This window comes from Lycium ferocissimum, chromosome 2 (genome assembly GCF_029784015.1).
Source record: "Lycium ferocissimum isolate CSIRO_LF1 chromosome 2, AGI_CSIRO_Lferr_CH_V1, whole genome shotgun sequence".
Taxonomy (NCBI): Eukaryota; Viridiplantae; Streptophyta; class Magnoliopsida; order Solanales; family Solanaceae; genus Lycium; species Lycium ferocissimum.
The window spans coordinates 59,517,644-59,539,933 of record NC_081343.1 but is presented as its reverse complement, the minus strand read 5'-3'; the positions used below and the strand labels follow the sequence as shown (position 1 = coordinate 59,539,933).

General features: G+C 32.9%; 1 protein-coding gene and 1 non-coding gene across 3 annotated transcripts; one reads left to right on the top strand and one right to left on the bottom strand.

Annotated features, from left to right (window-relative positions):
- Positions 1–491: 491 nt before the first annotated feature.
- LOC132046411 (protein MID1-COMPLEMENTING ACTIVITY 1-like) lies at positions 492–8,274 on the top strand. 2 transcript variants are annotated; one of them, XM_059437035.1, is made up of 9 exons: positions 492–667; positions 937–1,006; positions 1,221–1,937; positions 4,143–4,555; positions 4,699–4,808; positions 6,410–6,481; positions 7,339–7,445; positions 7,586–7,679; positions 7,907–8,274. In XM_059437035.1, the coding sequence occupies exons 3-9, from the start codon at positions 1,530–1,532 to the stop codon at positions 7,957–7,959; spliced, it is 1,257 nt and encodes a 418-aa protein (XP_059293018.1). In that variant the 5' UTR covers positions 492–667; positions 937–1,006; positions 1,221–1,529; the 3' UTR covers positions 7,960–8,274. The 2 variants fall into 2 exon arrangements, with proteins under 2 accessions (XP_059293018.1, XP_059293019.1); XM_059437036.1 differs by having other exon boundaries at positions 499–571.
- A 5,431-nt stretch (positions 8,275–13,705) lies between these two features.
- TRNAE-UUC (transfer RNA glutamic acid (anticodon UUC)) lies at positions 13,706–13,777 on the bottom strand. The gene has a single exon. It is a non-coding gene; the product is annotated as a tRNA-Glu (tRNA).
- Positions 13,778–22,290: the final 8,513 nt, after the last annotated feature.

The following is a 22,290-nucleotide window of genomic DNA, read 5'->3' as shown; positions in this document are numbered from 1 at the left end:
TTGTTTGTCTGAAAAAGAAAAAACAAGTCAAAAAATGAACTGTGACCAAAAAGTATTCTTCAGTATCAGTAAAGAAAAAGGGAAAAATTACGAAACCGGTTTGACGAAAACAGAAACAAAATTCCAAAACCGGTTAGGGGTCGGTTGGTACGTAAGCAAAATTATCTCAGGATTAGATTAATTTATCCCATCTCTTGGGACTAATTTATTCCATCTAGGAGATGGAATAAAATAATCCCTCCTAGATGGAATAAATTAATCCCAAAATTAATGAGATAAGATGGGATATCCCATCTTTAAGTTTGTGATGCACTTTTTACTCTGTTTGGTACATGATATAAATTTATCCTACAGTTTGTGCTGGAATATCACAGCTAATACCATGTACCAAACGACAGTGGCACATAACGAAAAAGAACAAAAACGTTGAGGGTATTTCAGTCAATTTAGAGTAACAGCATATTGAATGTATATGCAGTCTCGGCCAAATAAAAGTATCTTCTCTCTCACTTTGTTAACAGTGCAGATAACGGAGCTCCCAGACAAGACACACCGAACAGAACCGTGACTAGTAGTAGTAGTGTTTATCTGCTTCTTCACGGAAAAGCAAATTCTGTGAACTAACAATCGTTCCAAAACTGAACCTTCTTCTCGCAAAGCTATGACTGTAAATCACACAAAACCATATGTCCATTTCCTCTCTATTTTCACCTTTTCTTATTTGACTTCATAGGAAATTGCATTAACGACTTTTTTAAAGCTAGCTACTCTGTCGCATCGAAATAAGAAATCACGGAATTTTTTGTTGCTTCGAGTTTTAAAAACTTGTACATTTGCTTAAATCGCTTGTACAGCGTTAGTGTGAATATATGCATGGATGTTTTTTTTTTCCTTTTGAATTTTTTTGTGTAAATGGTGAATTGAATTTCATTGTAGGTTTAGCTTGGAAGGAAAGGAATACATTGCGGTGTAGTACAGTGAGTTGACGGCGTCACCGTTAATTCAGGTAATTTTCGTTGTTGCAACTTTAAAGGAGTTCTATTGAAAAATGTGTCAATTTCTTTTTCCATTTTCAGTCAAACGATATACTTAATTCCCTTATTATATTTGTTTTTCTTTGCCTTTATCATTTTTGTCGAAAAGAAAAGTGAAGAGGTATAATAGAATCTTAGACTATTTTTGATAACTCATTGACTCATATTTTCAAGCTTCCATTGCAGTTGCACTTCTACTACTGGATCTATTGCAAGCAATCCTTTTGAGTGTATTTTGATGGTACTGCATGTCTGCAACATTGACTGGAGCTTGAATCTGATGAATTATGCAAAACTGATGTTTATAGAACACTATATTAAGTCAGCAATGTTATTCTCCAGGAATTTTACTTAATGAATTTGACTTGCCTGATTAAAAGAACTGGTTGAGAAATCTTGGTTTTTTTGTATAGTGGTCATTCTGTTGATCTGGAGATGTGCTTCTTATTGAACTGAAAATAAGAGTGAGTTGAGGGAATAATCTGGGATTTACATATGGCTTCATGGGAACATTTTGGGGACGTTGCAAATGTCGCTCAGCTTACTGGTATAGATGCTGTGAGGCTAATTGGGATGATTGTGAAAGCTGCTACTACAGCACGGATGCATAAGAGAAATTGCAGGCAGTTTGCACAGCATCTCAAGTTAATTGGAAATTTATTGGAGCAGCTCAAGATTACTGAACTTAAGAGGTATCCGGAAACCCGAGAGCCATTGGAACAACTTGAAGATGCATTAAGGAGGTCTTATATATTAGTCAAGAGTTGTCAGGACAGGAGCTACCTTTATCTGTTGGCTATGGGCTGGAACATTGTATACCAGTTTCGCAGGGCTCAGAATGAGATTGATCAATACTTGAAGATTATTCCTCTTATCACTTTGGTGGATAATGCTCGAGTCAGGGTATGGATACCTTGCTCTTTTATTTGTCCATACTGTTTGCTGTTCAGCTTTATATGATTCCATATTTGTTTCATTGCTCTTCTATCTTAAGATCTATATTTGTTCTTTCTCATTTTTGTTGATGAAATGGTTGGAGTATGTTCGAGTTGATAAGCTCATGATTTGAAGTCAGAATAATTGGTCACTGTTCAATACTTGGTCAGGTTACTGCCTTGTTGGATACCTATGATATGAGGTCATTTTCTTTCATCAGATATTGCTTGATTTTTCGGTTAATTGCTATTCAATCTTTTTTTTATGGCACTGATTAAAATAGTGACAGATTTGGCGTTTGGCTCCCGGTTTCCTTGCTTTGCCATAACCATCAAAAGCATGAATATGTTTCTATCATGGAACAAGTAAAAAAAAAAAAAAAATCAACAATAGTGTCACTAAATCCAACAGTTTATTCTTTTTAGCTTTCCTGGGGAAACCTCAAAGTTGGATCAACTAGTATACAATAGCTTTGGATACATTTTGGATCCTGCCAAATAGAGTTCTATGAGAGATAGTCCATTTTTAGTAAGGTTATCAGGTAGGTCATGTGTCTGAGATTTTGGGCTGGTGTACAATTTACGAGATGATTGGGAAAAAAAAAAATATGAGACAGCTATATTCTTTATAGCAATCTTATGGAAATCATAAAGTGCATTAACTATCACAGATTTTACTGTACAATAGCTTCTAATACATTTTGCTTCCTGCAAAATATAGTTATCTGATAAATAGTCTCTTTTCCATAAGATTATCAGGTAGGTCATGTGTCGGAGATTTGGGCTGGTTTACAATCTACGAGATGATTGTGGAAAAAAGAAGAAGAAGAGTAAGAAGCATAGCTATATTCTTTATAGCTTTCCTGTGGAAACTGGAAATTATAAAGCACATTCAACTATCGCAGGTTTTACTGTAAATTAGCTTCTAATACATTCTCTGAGAAGTAGTCCTTTCTTTCGTAAGGTTATCAGGTAGGTCATATGTTGGAGATTTGGGCTGGTTTACAATCAACGGAGATGATTGAGGAAAAAATTATCATGACACGCCAGAGCCAAACTGTAGCGCCTAAGGATAACGTGAGTGCACGAGCAGACGGTCTACTAGGTGTGCCCTTTTGAAAAAGTCTTGGATGGATTCCGCAAATGGATGGCGTTACAGTAATAAATTGTTGCTTACTACTAATCATGGTGAAGAAGTTGGTGTAAAAATCTGGAAATGGAATTCATTTTGTCAAATAGAGAGCTTGACATCATTTTGTGTTCCATGTCCTGATGTGTGGGATTATTGCCTCAAAAACTGATTTGGCCCCAATACTTGTTGGATATTAACGAATCATTTATCATAGGGTTTGAAGATGTTTACCTTTCTCTTTCCCTGCACCATAACTTTGATTTTCTTATCTCCGCCTTTTCAAACATAACAGATGATGAGCACAGTTGAGGCTAGGTTGTAGAAAGTTCTTTTAACAGCCATTAGGTCCTTTCATTACAATGGGACTATAGACTGTTTGGTAAATCTCCATATGGACAAGTAATCTTTTCTCGGAATATAAATGACAGCAGGCCATACACTTTTGTAATTGAAGCTATATATGAGTTATCTTTTTTCTTTTTTTTTGATAACGGTGGGTGTATGGGCCAGCTTGAATCGGGTACTTTCTACCCCACCGGCAAATCTACCGGGTAACTCTGCCCACCAAAATTAGGCAGATCGGAAGAAATCATCTAGAGTTTTTTTGTCTTCGGCCAGATCTGAACCCTGATATCCGAGGTTTTACACTAACTTCCTTGACCACTATGCCAAATCCTAAACCCTCGACTATTTTGAGTCTATTACAACGAAGAAGGCGTTGTAGTGTTGTTTTACTATTTCAACCATCTTGGTAGAATCTCTTTCCCCTTAAGGTGAGAGCTTCTTATCACGTTTGAGCAAGAGAAAATTGCACTGGTTACAAGACAGTGCATCTGTTAAAATTAGAGTAACCTGCTACTTTACCTAATATCATTGTTCTTCTATCTAATATCGACTCAGGCACGTTGAAGCTTTATTTGGCTGCTATCTCTCACAATTTGAAAGAGAATATATATGTATACATACGTACACTTTGTGTTCAAAATAACTTATATCTATTAGCTTCCAAGTTGATAGATCTTACTTCCCATATGTTGATAGGAACGGTTGCAATATATTGAAATGGACCAGCATGAATACACACTGGCGGCTGAAGATATGAAGGTGCAAGAAGTGATTATGAAACCAGAGCCTTCTAAAGATGATACAGTAATATTAACGAAGAATCTTTCTTGTTCTTACCCACGAGTGCCTATCAATGAGGCAATTCAAAAAGAAAATGAAAAACTCCAACTAGAATTACAACGCTCACAAGCTAATTTAGATGTAGGTCAGTGTGAATTCATTCAGCATCTTCTGGATGTCACAGAAGTAGTTGCCACTAACTCTCTATCATTGAAGAGTTCACCTGCCAAACCTCCCAAAAAGTTGGATCAGAGTTACTCAAATGTTGATACTGAGAAGATATATTATGATGATTATGCTAAAAGTGATGAGAAACGGTCAACTTCGAGGTAAGTTGCTAAAGTTTGGTAGCTAAACTGTAATTTTCTGTTGGAAGCTGTAGTATCTCATAAATTCATAAATCAAGTGTTAGGCAAGGGTCCATATTTCCTGCCTTCTACTGATTCTTTTGAATGCTTAAAAATATTTACAGAAACACTTCATCAGTTACGTCCAGACATGACCTGCTGACTTCAAAGGGTTCACATCGATATGAAGAGTGGCATTCAGATCTGCTTGGCTGCTGTTCAGAACCTCTCTTGTGTATGTTCAAGAACACTGTTGTATATTCTCCATGGCGTGTTTCTTGTGATTTTTCATTCCCGTCACGCTAAAAAGGAAAGAACAATGTTTTGACGCTTGAAAGCCCTTGATAACAACCATTAGTGTGAGAGGTCCTTTTTTCACGTCTTCAGATAGCATTTGATATCTGCATTAACATAGACAGATTATCTTCACCAAGCAAATGAAACTTGGCCAATAACGTCTAAATTTACCAACAAGGTGACATACCTTTGAATTAGAATGAGAACTGTCAGAGTGCATAGAAAGAGACTGGACACAAGGTTGTCAAACTTATGTATTAGAAGTAGTTGCAAATAATCTTACTTGAGCTAAACGAACGCAAGGATAAGGATAGAGTTTATTGCAAATAAGGAGAGAATGACGATAAGCATATGATCCTTAAGTGACCTCTACCTTTGCGTAGACTATTTTTACTGCCATTTGATTGCTTAATTGGACATGGTAATTTTTCTAATTCTCCTTTCTGCACCTCAAATAAAAGACCTTCTAAGTACGACTCTGAATTTGTTTTTTCCTTGAGCCGAGGGTTTATCGGAAACAACCTCTCTACTTCCAAGGTAGGGGTAAGGTCTGCGTACACTGTACCTTCCCCAGACCCCACGTGTCGGATGACACAGAGTATCTTGTCGTTGTTGACCTCTGAATTTGGAATGTTGATATTTGGTACTCCCTCCGTCCCATAATAAGTGTCACCTTAGCCAAAAAAATTTGTCCTATAATAAGTGTCACCTTAGGAAACCAAGACATAAATTGACCAGTTTTTTTCAATTCTACCCTTAGACAATAAAGTAACATCTAAATGATGATTGGAAAAGCCACATAGTAACTTGGTATTGTTGGATTCCCAATGTCAAAAGGTTTACTTCTTGTGCATGCTCTAATCAAAAGGTAAAAGTAATTTATTTTTATTATATAAGGGTAATTTGGTAAACTTCACATTGCATTATTGCTTTCTTAATATGCGTGTTTTCGGCTAAGGTGACACTTATTATGGGACGGAGGGAGTACAATTTAACAAGTGAGAATATTTTATTTAAGAATTCCTTCTATGGGCTCTTACGAAGTGGACACTCCTTTCTATAGGTACTCGGGGATCTGATTCACATTTGAGTGGTGAATGGTACAAAAGTATTTATTCCCAAGAAACAACTAATTTAAATTGCAACGATAGGTCCAGAGATATATCTTGTTTGTGTCATTCTTGCTCGAAACAGCTGGAGGGGTTCCATAATGTGGATGAAATGGGACTCTGCAGTACAAATGTCTTCTTTTTAAATCATATTATCTCTATTAGTACTGTTCTTCTTGCTGTTATTACGGCCTACGATGCCATTTTATAAATGACGCGGTCATCTGAAAGATCAGGCAGAACAGATACTGCATCCTGTAGTTGTAGTTGATCTAGTGCATGGTCATGAAGGGAGGATGATTTGTAATGACACCAAGTGCAATTTCCTTGAAGTTACAGAATTATCTGTTCCATCATTTTTGGGACGATATCATTATGTTAGTGTCAATGTCAAGGTATTCCTAGTTGACATTGTGTCTTTACTATGCAGGTATTAAAACCCTTTTCTTTCCTTGTGGTACATTTTCTAAAGTTGCCAGTGTTGCTGCGGACAGGCATATATGTAAGTGGCTTTATATTCAACTCAAACATTCTTGTCTATTAAAAGCTCTAGCTGTGAGTGATTAGGAGTGAAAATTGAATCTCCCTTTTCTAGATTTCATCAATCTTTTTTCTTTTTCTTAAAATAAATTAAAAACTGGTTAAATTATTAACTCTTGCCATTTTTTTCTTTTCTGAAAGTGGCTGATTGACAGACATAACAAGTTTGAATTGCTATGCAAATTGTAAAAGCAAATATAGTACGCCTTGCGTTTAGTTTAGTTTAACATTAGAGTATACTGTTTTTTGTCAAGCGTTGACTTCGGTGAAAGTTAATTCTGAGTATGATGTAGTCTTCAGCAAGGACTTTCAAATTACAGTCACATATTATCAAACTTATGTTTCCTTTGTTCGTTGAGAGATTTTCTGAACTTGAGGTAATCAAACAGAACTAGGTATAAGCAGGCATGTCAACTATTTTCAACTTCAGGAACTTGATGAGCAGTTTCTGAAGTTTGATTTAAGTCTTTGGACCATCAAAGGTTGGTCAGTCCCTCTTTTAAGACTAGCATTTCTTCCTTTTTAATTGCATCGATCCTGCTAGAAATAAAAACTGTAAGGTCATTGGTATGTCTTGTTAGTTGGTTCACCGTAAAATCTTGAAATTGTCATGCCTACCTTTAAGTTGAATTGTCTGTAGTACGATTCAAATTCTGTGAGCATAATTAGATATCTTATTACTATCTTCTTCGATTGAAAATTCAAGAACTGTTTTCTTGCCTACTTTATTAACTGCTGTAGTTCTGCTTGGGGTTTACAGTTTATTTTGTTTGATACGTTGAAGCTAACCAAAAAAACTTTTGAATGTGCAAAATGCAGCTTCAGCGGATGCTTGTAATGAATTAATGGCTTATTCCTTGATATTATCCTGCTGTTGTTACACTTGTTGCATCAGAAGGAAGCTTCGGAAAAAGCTAAACATCATGGTAAAGAGAAGCAGTTATTAAAAATTTGAACCTGATCATGCATGTTGTGTCAATAATGTTTCTTTTTATTTGCTATATAATGAATTGAATACCCTTGAGATCTCATTGCCCCTGGTGATTTTCTTTTCTTTTCTTTTCAGGGAGGCTGTGTTGATGATTTTCTCTCTCATTTAATGTGCTGTTGCTGTGCTCTTGTCCAAGAATTGCGTGAAGTGGAGATACGTGGGACACATGGTATGCTTCACTAGAAAATCCCACTCCCTATTTCATATATGTTTGTGGTACTTTGTGTTAACGAGATTTGGCTGGGAATTGCATTTTAATTTCTTTACCTATCTTTTGGGCATTTAGCAGCATGGATTAATTCCTAGTCTGACTTCCTTGTGATTGTATTAAGTTTATATTTTTAATTAAATGATTCACAAATTAATGATGCAGATGTATTGTATTACGCCATGCAGGTATAGACAAGACGAAAATAAGCCCTCCAACCACTCAATTCATGGAATCGTAAGAAGCTAAAGTTGGCGTTTTAGCATTAAAAATATTAGAAAGCATTATACGGAGTTAGTGGTTCATGTTGTTACTTGATACGTGAGAGTTTCTTGTGTGTTTAAATCTTCGATGCTGTAAAGTTATTCTTTAACACATAGGTTCACTGTGTATAAATGAGCCAGAGTTGTATTGGTTCATTCGTTTACATGGTTACTGTACAACTGTATACATGCATGTGATGTGAGAATCTCTCTCGTGATGTACATACAGGGAATATTCTGACATCTGAAAATGGTTTTTTTCTCTGTGCTCAAATATATATTTTTGTGCAGTCTGGTTTGGGATTAGCCCACGACTTTTACTAGTAAATCTTTATGGTGGAGGCATTAGTATATTGCCGTATTTAGACAGTTGCAGTTTTAATTGAGTGAATCAATGTGAACATTTTATCATCCCGCAAAACGCCCCTCAAGCCATGTAGCATAAATCAAGGATAATATCGAGTGCCAATTGTGATACAAATGTATGTCTCACAATGGTATATCCAGCTACTTTGATACACCATGTGTGAGGTTTATGGTCCACTTTGGCTATGGAAGCTAAAACGACAATTTATCTCTATTGCTTGCTGACAAAAAAAAAGAAGAGTATCTTAGCCTAGCCCTATGCCCCATCTAGCTGTTTCAATGAAATGTAGTAACAGTTATTTTTGATCCTTTACATTTTTTTTTTAATTTTATGACTTTTTTACAAGAGATTTTTATTTTTTACACATAAGAAATCTAAAAAAAACACATAAGAGATTTTGAAAAGACATTTTTTTTCTATTATAATTGTAAGAGATCAAGAGATCCTATTCCCTCTGATCCATCCGTCCATCTTTATGTGCATGACTACTTGATATAGAACTACCTCAGAAGGCAGGGTATGATCTCCACACACCTTCCTAGACCCACATGGTGGGGTTACTATGTTGTTGTTGTTGTACTTGATATAGAAAGAAAGTAAAGTTTTTTAATCCAAATCAATCCTTAATTCAACCGACGGAAAAGAGGGGCAAAAACAGAAAAAAATTGGTTTAGTTTCCAATCTTGAAAAGAATGATCTCTTGATAGCAAAAGAGCACTAATGCAATGTGTATGCTTACCTGATCAATAGCAAAATTTTATAGGTTAAGTAACTAAACAAGTTTAAATCGTATGCAAGATTGTTATCAACTGAGTATAGGAATTAGGGATCGTGTATGAATTGGGGATCATTTGGGTAAAGGTGTAGGAAGGGCTCAGATCGTGACACGTGGCGATCAGCGTCATTAAATAAAAGGGCTGCTAAGATTAGAAGGGAAAAGTCGGTTAGTTATCAACGGCTGAGATCATTTGGGTTGTTAGGCGGACTGAGTTGTTATAACGACTTGGGCCTAGAGTTATTGGGCTTAGCAATTACTGGTAATTCCAAATGGGCAATTTGCAGGATTGTCCTCCGCTGGGGGTGGACTTTAATTTTTGTCCCTCTAATTGGTGGTCTTTAATTTTTGTCCTTCGCTAAAAATCCCTTAGTTTCGGATTTGAACCCCCGCTCAGTCAAAAATTTTAAAAAATTCATCAGGTAGAGTTTGGATTCGCAAGGCAGAATTTTGGCCTGACAGAGTTTTGCATGGACAGACACAGAATTGTGCAAAATTCTGCAACGCCTTGCGAAAATTTCTTTTTTATTTTTACTAAGTTGGGATTCGAACCAGAACCTAAGGGTATTAGGCGAAAGATAAAAATTAAAGACCACCCATTTGAAGGATAAAAATTAAAGACCACCCCCATCGAAGGACAATCTGCGAAAAAAAAAAAAAAGATTCCAAATGGAATGTAGTTAGGGTTCCATTATTGTTTGTAATCATTTCTCCCATTGTATTGGAGCTATCGTAATAATCAGTTCATCAATAAAAGTCTTGATCAGTTTACAATTTCAATTCTAAATCTCAAGAGCATTACAAAGATACTTTTCACGTTATTACTAGTTGAAATCGATCACCTAAAACTTGTTCTCTAGAGAATTGATCTTTTGCTGCATATAGTTGCACATATCCCTATCCCTGAACGTCACTGTCAAGATTCTCGAATGAGCGAATACGTGTGTTTATCGAGTGAAATCAGTGGCTTAAAGTTGAAATATAAACCTTAATAAGAGAATATTATCATTTGGTAGCACATGTATGGGGTCGAATTTTCTCCATCCTTCATTCCTTTACCAAGGTTGACCGGACCCAATTTGGGTCTCTTAATTGGACTTCGGATGTGTCTATCTTGCTTTGAGTTAAATATATTTGCTACTCTATTAGTCCATTATCTTGGATCATGGCCTGGACCTTTTCTCTGTACTTTTGTTATTCTTTCTCGTTAAAGAGTGATTTATTTAGCGGGAAAAAAGAAAACAATAATATTGTTTTGGTTAAAATGAAAGAAAACAATAATTGTGTGATAATCTAAACTATATTGTCAAATTTTAGGGAATAATGAATTGGCTAAGAGGAAACAATTGACTTCTCTACTATAGGGCAGTTTCTTTTAGATCTATTTTCGGACACTTGTGCCTGGCTATTTTTCTTTTGTTTTCGTACTCTAGTATCCAAATTTCCCAATATTTGGTCTGCAAGTGTCACATCTTAATCAATTTTTTGTGCGGATTGCCCTTCTTTTGGGGTGGTCTTTAATTTTTGTCCTTCACCTAATACCCCGAGGTTTTGAGTTTGAGCACCCCAAGAAAAAAAAACAAGAATTTCGCAAGCGAGTAATTTTCCTTCAAGCAGTTTTGAAGGCAAAATTATGTCTTGCGAATCCAAACCTCTATATTGCGATTTTTTTTTTAATTTTTGACTGAGCGGAGGTTCGAATCCGAAACCAATGGGTTCTAGCGAAAGACAAAAATTAAAGACCACCAATTTAATGGGTAAAAATTAAAGACCACCCCAAAATAGGGCATTCCTGCGAATTGCCCCATCTTAATTAGCTTATTGGGGCAGGATTGCTAATGTCCTTGTTTTGAAAGATGAAATAGTGACCATCATAGTTTTTGATGGGGGTGGTAAGACTGGCAACTCATAAATACCTTTCCATCCCCGAAAATAGACTTGCTTTTGTAAGTACTTTACTCCAATGTGAGACTTCCCATCCCGTCGTAAATCTAGATTAATTGGGTCCAAAGATGATAACGAACACAAGATAAAAACCAAAAGAAAAGAATGTGGAAAGGTGAAACAGTAATGATGTCGTTTTCAAGCAACAGAAAATTTTGATGCCTTTTAACTGCTACTAAGGTTGGTGAGAGATATGTATAGAAGACTTTTTACCAATAAATATTCAATTAGTCCGGAAAGCCTTTTGGCATGTCTAAATAAGAATACTAAGTGACAGTTCAAGCAGCCTTATCAATTCTTCATTTCTGTGTAACTTGGCAATTGGGCTATCAGTTTTAGGAACTCAACAAATACATTTCTGTTAAACATGACTGAATAATTAAGTTAAAAGAGTTGGAACTCAACAGTCGCATGTCCTAAAATAATGGCTAGAAGTTGCAGTCTTTGTTGGTGCTACTCTAAAATCCCTAACCACTCTTCCAACCCACGCAAATTAACATAGCAACCACTATTTCCTTGACATTTCTCCTATATACCATCCCACTTATATATCACACATCAAAATGTTTCTCCTTTGTTCTCCTAAACCCAAATGGCTTTCAAAAAGTTGTTGATCTCAATCTCTACATTCAAGGATATATTGATGTTAAAGGTGATTCAAGCTAGTAATAATAGTCAGAATAAGTCGAGAGTTTATCATGAAGTGGCTGGAGAAAGATGTTGTGTGTGCTTATCAAGATTGAAGGATGGAGATGACAGTAAAATCTTGCCTTGCCTACACGAATTTCATCGCGAATGTGTCGATAGGTGGTTAAATGGAGCCCAAAAAACGTGTCCAGTTTGTCGATTTTCGATGGAAGATGGAAAGAAGTTATCTCTCAAAACAGAGGCGATAACAGAGGAGATGGTCATTTGGTTTTCATCCTTCCATGTTGCTGGCTTCTGATCAATTGTACAGAGTGACAACGTGTTGATAATGTAGCAGTGGAAGCATTTCCTAGTTACAAAACATTGGAATCTCAAAAGAGAAAGCACAAATACTTAAGTAACTATTCGCTTTGGTTCCATTTGTTTGGGGTGCGTTGATTTCTAAGTTTCATTGTACACCTTTGATGCTTTAAATTGTCAAAAAAATTGTATACAAAATTTCTCCATTATTAGCATCATTCACTGCCTAACACTTGTCATTCAAGGACATATCAACTTAATGGAGTCACTAACTCATAACAAAATGTTAGACCAATTTTAGGACGAACAAAATGTTTTGGAGAAGATCAATTTGTGAAGTAAAATCGTAATAAAACTTCAAGACCAATTTACACAACAAAAATGATTAAGAAAAGGAAACCTAGCCTAGCTAGTGACACTTCCTGAAGCAGAGGTTGAAAATCCGCTGAGAAAATCCACTTACAAAAGAGGAAAAAGGAGAGAAAATATATAAAAATGATATCTTCAAAGAATTTAATAGCCTAGCTGGGATTGTTCAAGCCTTTGAATTGGATAGTGCCCAATGAATTTAATAGCAAGACAAGGAAGCTACTATTAGTTCCATGTCAGCTTCATCTTTATCATCTATTTGCCCTTTAGCCACTTGTTCCTTTCTCTTTAATTGGAAAATTATAGGACAGGAGAATTATAACTTTAATGTTTTATTAATTTTAATTTCTATACATAAGATATATGAAAATAACTTAAAAATAACGATTTTTCCGAAAATCATTTTCTTTTATTCAAATTGTAAATTAAATATTGAGCCATTTCCTCTTGTTTTTATAGGTCCAAATTTTCAAATTCTCAGATTATCTAAATTATCCTTCAGTTAGCGGTTGACTGACTTATTACGCTCTATTAATACTTGATCTTTTAAATGGAATTAAAATTCTATGCAGGGGTTGACCCACGTTGAACCAAGGGTTGTTAGGCGACATCGCTTTGTCGGAAAAAAAAATGACAGCCCTGAACATTGGGCGTCACTTGGAGTATTGGTTCAGCGCATGATTTTGTTGTCCGATGTTGTAGGTTCGAACAACCTAAGTATATTTTTGGCAAATGTGACCTTTGTGGCTTAAAATTGCGGCTATGTAGTATCGAACTCACGTCCTCTTGTAGCTTGAAAAAGAACTTAACCAATAGGTCAAGACTATCTCTTACCTGCAGATGTGATATTAATATCTTTATTCTCTTCTATAAATATCGACACGCTTATGTGCATACGCCATTGCTTTTGTGTAGTCAATTTTATTCTCTTCTACAGATGCTATGATTATAAAATTAATAGAGAAAACTTTCTAAACTAAACGAAAATAATGCTTATAACTACAATATCATACAAAAAGAAAGAAAATTTAGCAGAACCTTACAAATTAAAGATTGTTTGTTAAGAGAAGTATTTTTGAATTACATAGGGTAAGCGAAGGGTAAATGCGGGAGGGAATTAGAAGGTGGGAAGGGTAAATGTGGGAGGGGATTAGAAGGTGGGAACCGAACTCTTATTAACAAGGTGAAAGTTTAGCTAGAATTTGACAAAAAGGACTTGAATAAAAACCATTTACATATAGGAGTTCAAGGGATTTCCTTGACTTCAAAGAAAAGTTTTTTTTTTCCCCACCCATAAGAGCGATTAGGAAGAACAAAAAAATTCCGTTACCGGGAATCGAACCCGGGTCTCCTGGGTGAAAGCCAGATATCCTAACCGCTGGACGATAACGGAAGTTGTTGGGATATGTGTTCTGTACATATTGATATCGGCAATATTGTAGTTTCAATTTGTACGTCATACTAATTGACATTCGAACTGTTAATGAACTTGCTTAGGAGTTCATATGAAAAAATATTCAAAATTTATTCTCTTGAATCAAACAGATTCACACTTTATATGAAGGAATAATTTTCCTATTGAATCGCTAAAGAGGCATTAGTTCACGTACAAGAGACTATTGTTTATGTATAGTTGATTTCTGAAAAGAGAACTTCAACGTAAGAAAAGGGGAATATATGAAATGGCAAGCATAATTGCACTGTAATGCATCCTCCAACTTCAACATGGTGCCAAAGCAGTCCATTGGATAATGAATACGTACTGGACGGGACCCATCCCTTTAATTGTTCCAACCAAAACTTCATTTGTCGTATATAAGTGATGTAACACGAGAAAAGGGAAAGAGAAAAGACATCACTTCATTCGTGAACTTGGCACGAAAATTCATTTTAAAGAACTAAATTTAAGTTGTATTTATATAACCCCCCTTAATAACTTACGTCTCAATTAAATACAACCCTAAATGCTGACATGGAAAAAAAAAAAAATTAAAAGAGTGAAAAATACAAAAAGATGGGCCCGCTGATATATATATATATATATATATTATTATACAATTAAAAATTAAAATAAAAATAATATATAATTAAAAAAATAAAATAAAAATGCACCCCCGCACCCCCACCCGCTCCTCTTCCCCACCTCGCTTTCCTCTTCCCCACCCCACCGAAATCAATAACCGAATCCCCGCCCCCACGATCGCCACCTCCACCACCATCACTGTAATCACCACCTCCCGCTCCTCTTCCCCCCCCCCCCCCCCCCCAATCACCCCAATCGAATCCCTCCCCCAACTTACCTCCCACCCACCTCCACAACCATCGTCCCCGCCAACCTTCCCCCACCACCGAAGCAACGTTGTCGCATCTGTTTTCTTACTCAATCAAAGTGTTCTGTGATGATACCGATAGCTTTATGAAATTCAATTCCTTTTAAACTTCAAAACTCAATTCCCAATTCTCATCTCAAGAATAAGAAAAATGTGAACTTTAGTTTCTCGGGTACTTTTCAAGATTCAACATTTACATACCCACCAATCAATTAAGCAACTAAACCGATAATCTTGCCGACAAAACTAAAATGGGAAACCAATCACGATTTAATTGAAAATTAACATTAAGCTCGATAGAAATGCACGAATCGCTTTTCAAATGTGTTTTTTCTTCATTCTAAAAACAATGAAGAAATCACCCTACCCTTCAAATTAAGTCAATCGATGGTGTGTGGCCGGGGGAGGGGGTTATTGAAGAAGAAGAAAGGTTGGTGGATGGGGGCAAGGTGGTAGTTAATATTGGAAAAAATGTGATTTAGGAATTTTAATAATTGATTGGGAATTAATTAACGTGGAAATATGATTAATAAAAGAAAATCTTTGACAAAGATGGGATTTTTCAGTTGGGTTGATTTAAGGAGGCGGTGGTTGGTGGTGGCGGAGGCGGAGGCCGGTGGTGGCGGCGCGCGGTGGTGGTTGCTACAAGTGTGGTGAAATAAAAAAGAAAAATGAAAAATGAAGATTATATGATCTTAATACATCAATACATCATGTATTTTTTTGAAAGGAAAATACACCAGAAACACAAGAGTGATATAAATACAATTTAAATTTAGCTTACTAAAGTCAATTTTCATGTCAAGCTAGAGGTGAAATGATTTCTTTTCTCAAAGGGAAACACAAAAGAAAGAGCAGATCAAAATGAGGTGCACATTCAATGAATTTGGAACCTAGCATAAAAAGACTTGGCGCACATTAACATCTGTTGACTACATGGGCTAATTAAGGTTCCAATAGACATGGATCACTGTTCTCTGCACCTTGAGAAAGACGAACCCGCAACTTCAAAAAACAAAAGTTTCAACCAAATTAATACAAAAAAAAAAATACATAAATAAGATTCACGCAATTATCGCAAAATAATAATACTTTTCACGCGCACAAAATTTGCGCGTGAAACGAGTTCGATATTTTCTTTCTTGCACCATCTTCAACCATTCCTTCATTTTCTTCTTCTTATTAATTAGTTTTTTTTTTTTTTTTTATGGTGAATAAATAAATTTCAAAGAATATTAAAACACATATAATTTTTGAAAAATTTAGTGTTTTTTTCATACTTTAACCAACGATTAAAAGTCACAAGACTTAATATTTTATATAGAACCTGATTTTTTTTTTTTGCGTACAACAATGTAAAGCCCAATACATCAAGGATACATAGACGTTAGTCATTTTGAAAAAAACACTAAGTTTTGTTTGAAAATACTTAGTGTTTTTTTCCATACTTTGACCAACGATTAGTCGCGCGTCAAGATCAATATTTTATATATTAACCATATTTTTTTCTACAATAACGTAGTACATCAAGGATACATAGACGTTCGATAGTCATTTTAGGGTTGAAAAGGTGCCCGAAGAAGTTTTGTTTGAAAACTTAGTGTTTTTTTTCTCATATTTTGACCAACGATTACGGTTAACACTTAAACGTCAATATTTTATATAACTCGATATTTTTTCTTACAATAATGTAGGCCCAATACATCAAGGATACATAGATTGTTCGATAGTCATTTGAGAAAAGCAGCTAAGTTTTGCTTAATGTTTTATTTTTTAAGGTTTTGATTTAAGCGTGTTATTTTTTAATCAAGACATAACTTTATTTTTGAATATAAATCTAATTCTAAAAAATATAAGGTGAAAAACTAATTTCTCAAACTTAATGGTCTTAACCGTCATAACTTTGCTGAAATAAAAAAACACTAAGTTTTTTCAAACAAAACTTACTCGCACCTTTTCAACCCCTAAACGACTATCCGAACGTCTATGTATCCTTGATGTACGGGCCTACATTATCAGTACGTAAAAAATATCTTCTATATAAAATATTTTGCTCACACACACGACTAATCGTTGGTCAAAGTATGGAAAACACTAAGTTTTTTTCAAACAAAACTTCCTTCTCGCACCTTTTTCAACCCCCTAAAATGACTGTCCGAACGTCTATGTATCCTTGATGGGTCGCCTACATTATCGTAGTTAAAAAAATATCGTTATAAAATATTACAATCTCTAATCGTTGGTTAAAGTATGAAAAAAACACTAAATTTTTTCAAAAATTCTATATGTGTTTTCAATATTCTTTGATTCTCAACTTAAAAAAAAAAGGACCCATTTATTTGTTCACCATAAAAAAAAAAAAATAAAAAAAAAAAAAACTAATTAATAAGAAGAAAAAAAGAACCCATGAAAAGAGGGCAAATATCATTCATTCACGCACAAATTTTGTGCGTGAAAGGTCAAACCGTTATTTTTGGTGCTATCCTTTCACGCACTAAATTAGTGCGTGAATCCTATTTATGGATTTTTTTTTTTTTTTTCCTACAAAAGTTGTTCCGAGAAAGACCCCTCTTTCCGTGTTTTCTCTTATGCACCCCCGGGTCAAACAAGGTTAGTTCAAGATGATAGTTTTAAAGTTATAATCAAGATGGATAATATCACCTTCTATATGAAATAGATAATTATATGATCTTAATACATATTGTATCCTGATTTCAACTCGGGAAAATTTAATCTTAACTTGAAATACTCCTTTCATTTCATAATAAGTGATGTTCTTACCTATTTATTTTGCTTCAAAATAAGTATTATTTCACAAAATCAAGAAGACATTGATTTTTTTCTTCCAATTTTATCCTTATTTAAATAAATGAAATTTTACATACCCAAGCATCCACTAAAGATTTATTTTTTTCAAGACATTGATTAAGGGCAAGTTACTAAAAACACTTGTTAATTTTTAGGAGGGATCAGTTTTCTTAAGAGTTGTGCCCAAACAAAAAATACCACTTATTATGAAACGGACGGAGCAACTCTTAATTCGTGTAATGTATAATTGGATGTTAAGTTAATGTTTTAATTAATTTTGAAACATTTCCATCCGACAAGTTTTTCAAACTAAATGAATGTGAATTTGAAGATACATTTTTCATTTAGTATTTTACGTTTTAGGTTCTTGAAAGTTACATTAAAGTTGCATGTATTTTAAGAAAAATTCATGAACTCATTTTAAATCCTATTTAATGAAAACTTTTATGTTATGTAATTTTTATCCTATAAATAGTGTTTCATTCTTTTGAAAAGGCAAGCACTTGAAGAAACAATTTCCTTAAAACTTTTGAGAGACATTGATCAAAAGGCGAATCACCAATTCAAGAATAGAAGAGCAACTTTCAACGCTACTGTCACGCTAAATAATCCCGAAGACAGTCATATTTATTCTTCCGTCTAACTATCTTCAAGAAACGTCTTAACGTGCCTTTGTGTTTTTATTTTGGATTTCTTTATTATTATCATTCTTGTTCTAACATTGGAATCATAGAAACAACAGCTAAGTTTAATGTATTAATCCATGTGCCATGTTTTATATAACACAATTACTAATAGCTAGAAATGTCGAATGATTTTTACTTTTGATGCAAACTTCCCAACATCTTCTAAATATTTTGAATAATAAAACAACAACTTCAATTAACAGTACACGTAAACTAGCTTTTAACATCTAAAAGACATATTAAGGATTCTGAAAAAATAAATGTCCCATTTCATTAGGTGATGTTTTTAGAACAAAACCCTGATTCTTTGTAGAAAGTAATACGTCAAAAAGCAAGGCATCAAGCATCACAATCAATCAACAGCAGTAGTAATAATATGGGCGAAGAAATAAATTTGGTCCCTAGATCTATCACAGCAGAACAAAAAGAAAATTAATGAAAGTGATAGCCAACATAAGAAGCCATTACTACACCCTCACTTAAAAATGAAAAGTTTTACTGTGTGTCGCTCTTTTTTGTTAGATAAAAAAGTTGACCTACATCTTACATTTTTAGATCCACAAAATTTTCATTTTTTCGTCTTCACAAAATAGCCACACAACTTTTTATTTAAAAAATTTTCCATAAAAACATATGATTCCAAACTTTGTACTATATGATGCTAATTAGCATACTCTATTCCAGCCCAGCCTATTAACATAGTACGACATCATACGAGGCCTCACCTTCTCACAACCACTCACTTTACTTTTTCATATTCATTCGATATCCAAAATTCACTTTCTCCAATTATGGGCCTCACTAGAAAGAAACTCCTCTTTGCTAAGAATTTCTTTTTTTTTTTCTTCTAATTTTCAAAACTCAAACTACGTTGAGTTTATTAAAGAGGAAGATGCTCCTTATCAAATTATTTCTCTATTTTTAAGGCTCGAATTTAAAACCTTAAGCAGTTGTTTGGATTTGAAATTGTGTTTGGTATAAGTTTTGCAAACAATGATTTGAAATCGAGTTATACTTTTCCTCCTAACCATGAAAACTTGCGATTTGTAAAAACAGTTAAAACTTTCCCAACTTTTATACAATCATACCAAATAAGTAGACCTACCTAAATTAATGATTAACAAAAGATTCCTCGCAGTATCCCCAACAGATTTTTGGGTGTGTTTTACGGAAGAGGGAAAAGGGGTTGGCAAAGTAAGAGTTGGATAATTACTTTTTAACAAAGATGACGCTTTTTTGCAAAATCTAATAGTATGGGCTAAGTTTTATATTTTTGAAAATTTAAAATAATAAATTTGAAGTTGAAATTCTACCTTCGAGGAGAATTAAGTTGAAGTTTTATTGAGTCCTGAGCCTAAATGGCATAAATTTGCCACAAAAAAACCAAAATGGTATGCCTTTTTTTTTTTTCAAATTAAAATGGGTATTTCGATAACCAACGAAATACCCGCATTTATTCATACCCGAATTATTTCAACCAAATTTTTTTATTTTTTTTAATTTTGGTGCATTTCGTGAAATCGAACGAAATGGCATTAAAAAATTTTTTTTTTTTAATTTCGTTTTTGTTAGCCAAATAAAAAAAAAAAAATTTAATGCTATTTCGTTAAGCATTTCACGAAATGCAATCAAATTAAAGAATATTACTATATTTCCCTATTTCATTTTTGTATAAACGAAATAAATTTTTTTAAATTTCTTTTTTGTGTAAAAGAAAAAAAAACTTTGTTTAGTTTATACAAAAATGAAATAGGATAAATTTTTTTCTAATTTTCGTTCGTATAAAAAGGAAATTGGAAAATATATATATATATATATATATATATATATATATATATATATATATATATTTATTTCATGTATTAATGAAGGAAATTGATTTGTTTTTTTATTTTTTTTGCATTTCGTAATCTAATGAACGAAATAGGTTTTTTTTTTTTTTTTTTTTTTTGTATTTAGTGAATAAAAAAATGAAATAGGAAATTATATATATATATATATATTTTGCATTTCGTGTATTAAAAAATGAAATAGGAAAATAATTTTATTTTCATTTCGTTTATATAAAAATGAAATAGGAATACATACATACATACATACATACATATATATATATATATATATATACATATATATATTTCATTCATGTACCAATGAAATATTTCATGGATTGTTCCACGAAATGCAAAATAAAAAATAAAAAAAACATATTTCGTGGATTGTTCCACCTAAATGCAAAAAAAAAAAACAGCTTTATTTATATTAACGAAACTGTTTTATTTTTTAATTTAAAACTGTTTTTTTTTTTTTTTTTTTACATTTCGTGGAACAATCCACGAAATATGTTTTTTTTTTTTTTTCGATTTTGCATTTCGTGGAACAATCCACGAAATATAAAAAAAACAGTTTTTTTATATATTTTTGAAATTGATTTATATATATATATATATATATATATATATATATATATATTCCAAATTGATTAAAAGCTATTTTTAATTTTTTTAAAATATATTTTTAAAAAAACTTAGTGTTTAACCGTAAGGTTATTTTAGTCAACTTTATATATCGAGAAAATTAGTCGCCTTTATTTTCAAAAATTGAAACCGCGTGTGAAATTGACATTCACGGATACATTACCCCTAGATTTTTACGTTGAAATCTATTGCGTATCATCATCTTATAAAGTAAATAAAACTAAAATTTCACGCTAATTTGGGAAAAAATTGAAATTGAATGTGATAAAAGGCGTTTTTTTAAAATCGACTCGGCCAAACCGCCTTATGGCGGTTTGTGTGCATAGATCTCGGAAAATAGCCAAAATCAAAAAAAAAATCGCGTAAATCGGACGTCCGAGCGCAAAGTTATGACCATCTAAAGTTTGACGACTTTACAACTAGTTTTTCTCCCTATATTTTTTAGAATTATATTTATATTTAAAATAAAGTTATGTCTTGACTTTACAACTAGTTTTTTTTTCGTTTATTAAAAAACGAAATAAGATTTTTTTTTATTTCGTGAATATATAAATGTTTTTATAAATGAAACACAAAAATATATATATATTCATCCTATTTCATTGGTACATGAATGAAATATATATATATATATGTATGTATTCCTATTTCATTTTTATATAAACGAAATTAAAAATATATATTTTTATCCTATTTCGTTGGACTACCAACGAAATAGGATAAAAAATATATAAATATTTTTTATCCTATTTCGTTTATATATGAAAACGAAATTAAAAAAACAAAATTGTTGCATTTCGTGAAATGTCCAACGAAATGCAACAATTTTTTTTTTAATTTCGTTTTTAATATGAAAAAGTGAAAAAAAAAAAAAAAAATTGTTGCATTTCGTTGGACATTTCACGAAATGCAACAATTTTGTTTTTTTTTTTTTTTTTAATTTCGTTTTTCATATATAAAAATGAAATAGGATAAAAAATCCTATTTAGTTGGTAGTCCAACGAAATAGGATAATTTTTTTTTTTTTAATTTCGTTTTTGTTAGCCAAATAAAAAAAAAAATTTAATGCTATTTCGTTAAGCATTTCACGAAATGCAATCAAATTAAAGAATATTACTATATTTCCCTATTTCATTTTTGTATAAACTAAACAAAGTTTTTTTTTCTTTTACACAAAAAAAGAAATTTAAAAAAAAAATTATTTCGTTTATACAAAAATGAAATAGGGAAATATAGTAATATTCTTTAATTTGATTGCATTTCGTGAAATGCTTAATCTAAATAGCATTAATTTTTTTTTTTTTATTTGGCTAACAATTTGGTTAACAAAAACGAAATTAAAAAAAAAAAAATTTGTCCTATTTCGTTGGTAGTCCATTAAATATGGCCAAAAATATTTTTATTTTTACTTTCGTTTTTTGTATAAACGAAATTAATAAAAAAAATTTTAATGCCATTTCGTTCAAAGATTTCACGAAATGCACCAAAATTAAAAAAAAAATTAAAAAATTTAAAAAAATAATTCGGGTATGAACAGTAAGATGCGGGTATTTCGTTGGTTATCCAACGAAATACCCATTTTGGTTTGAAAAAAAAAAAGGCATA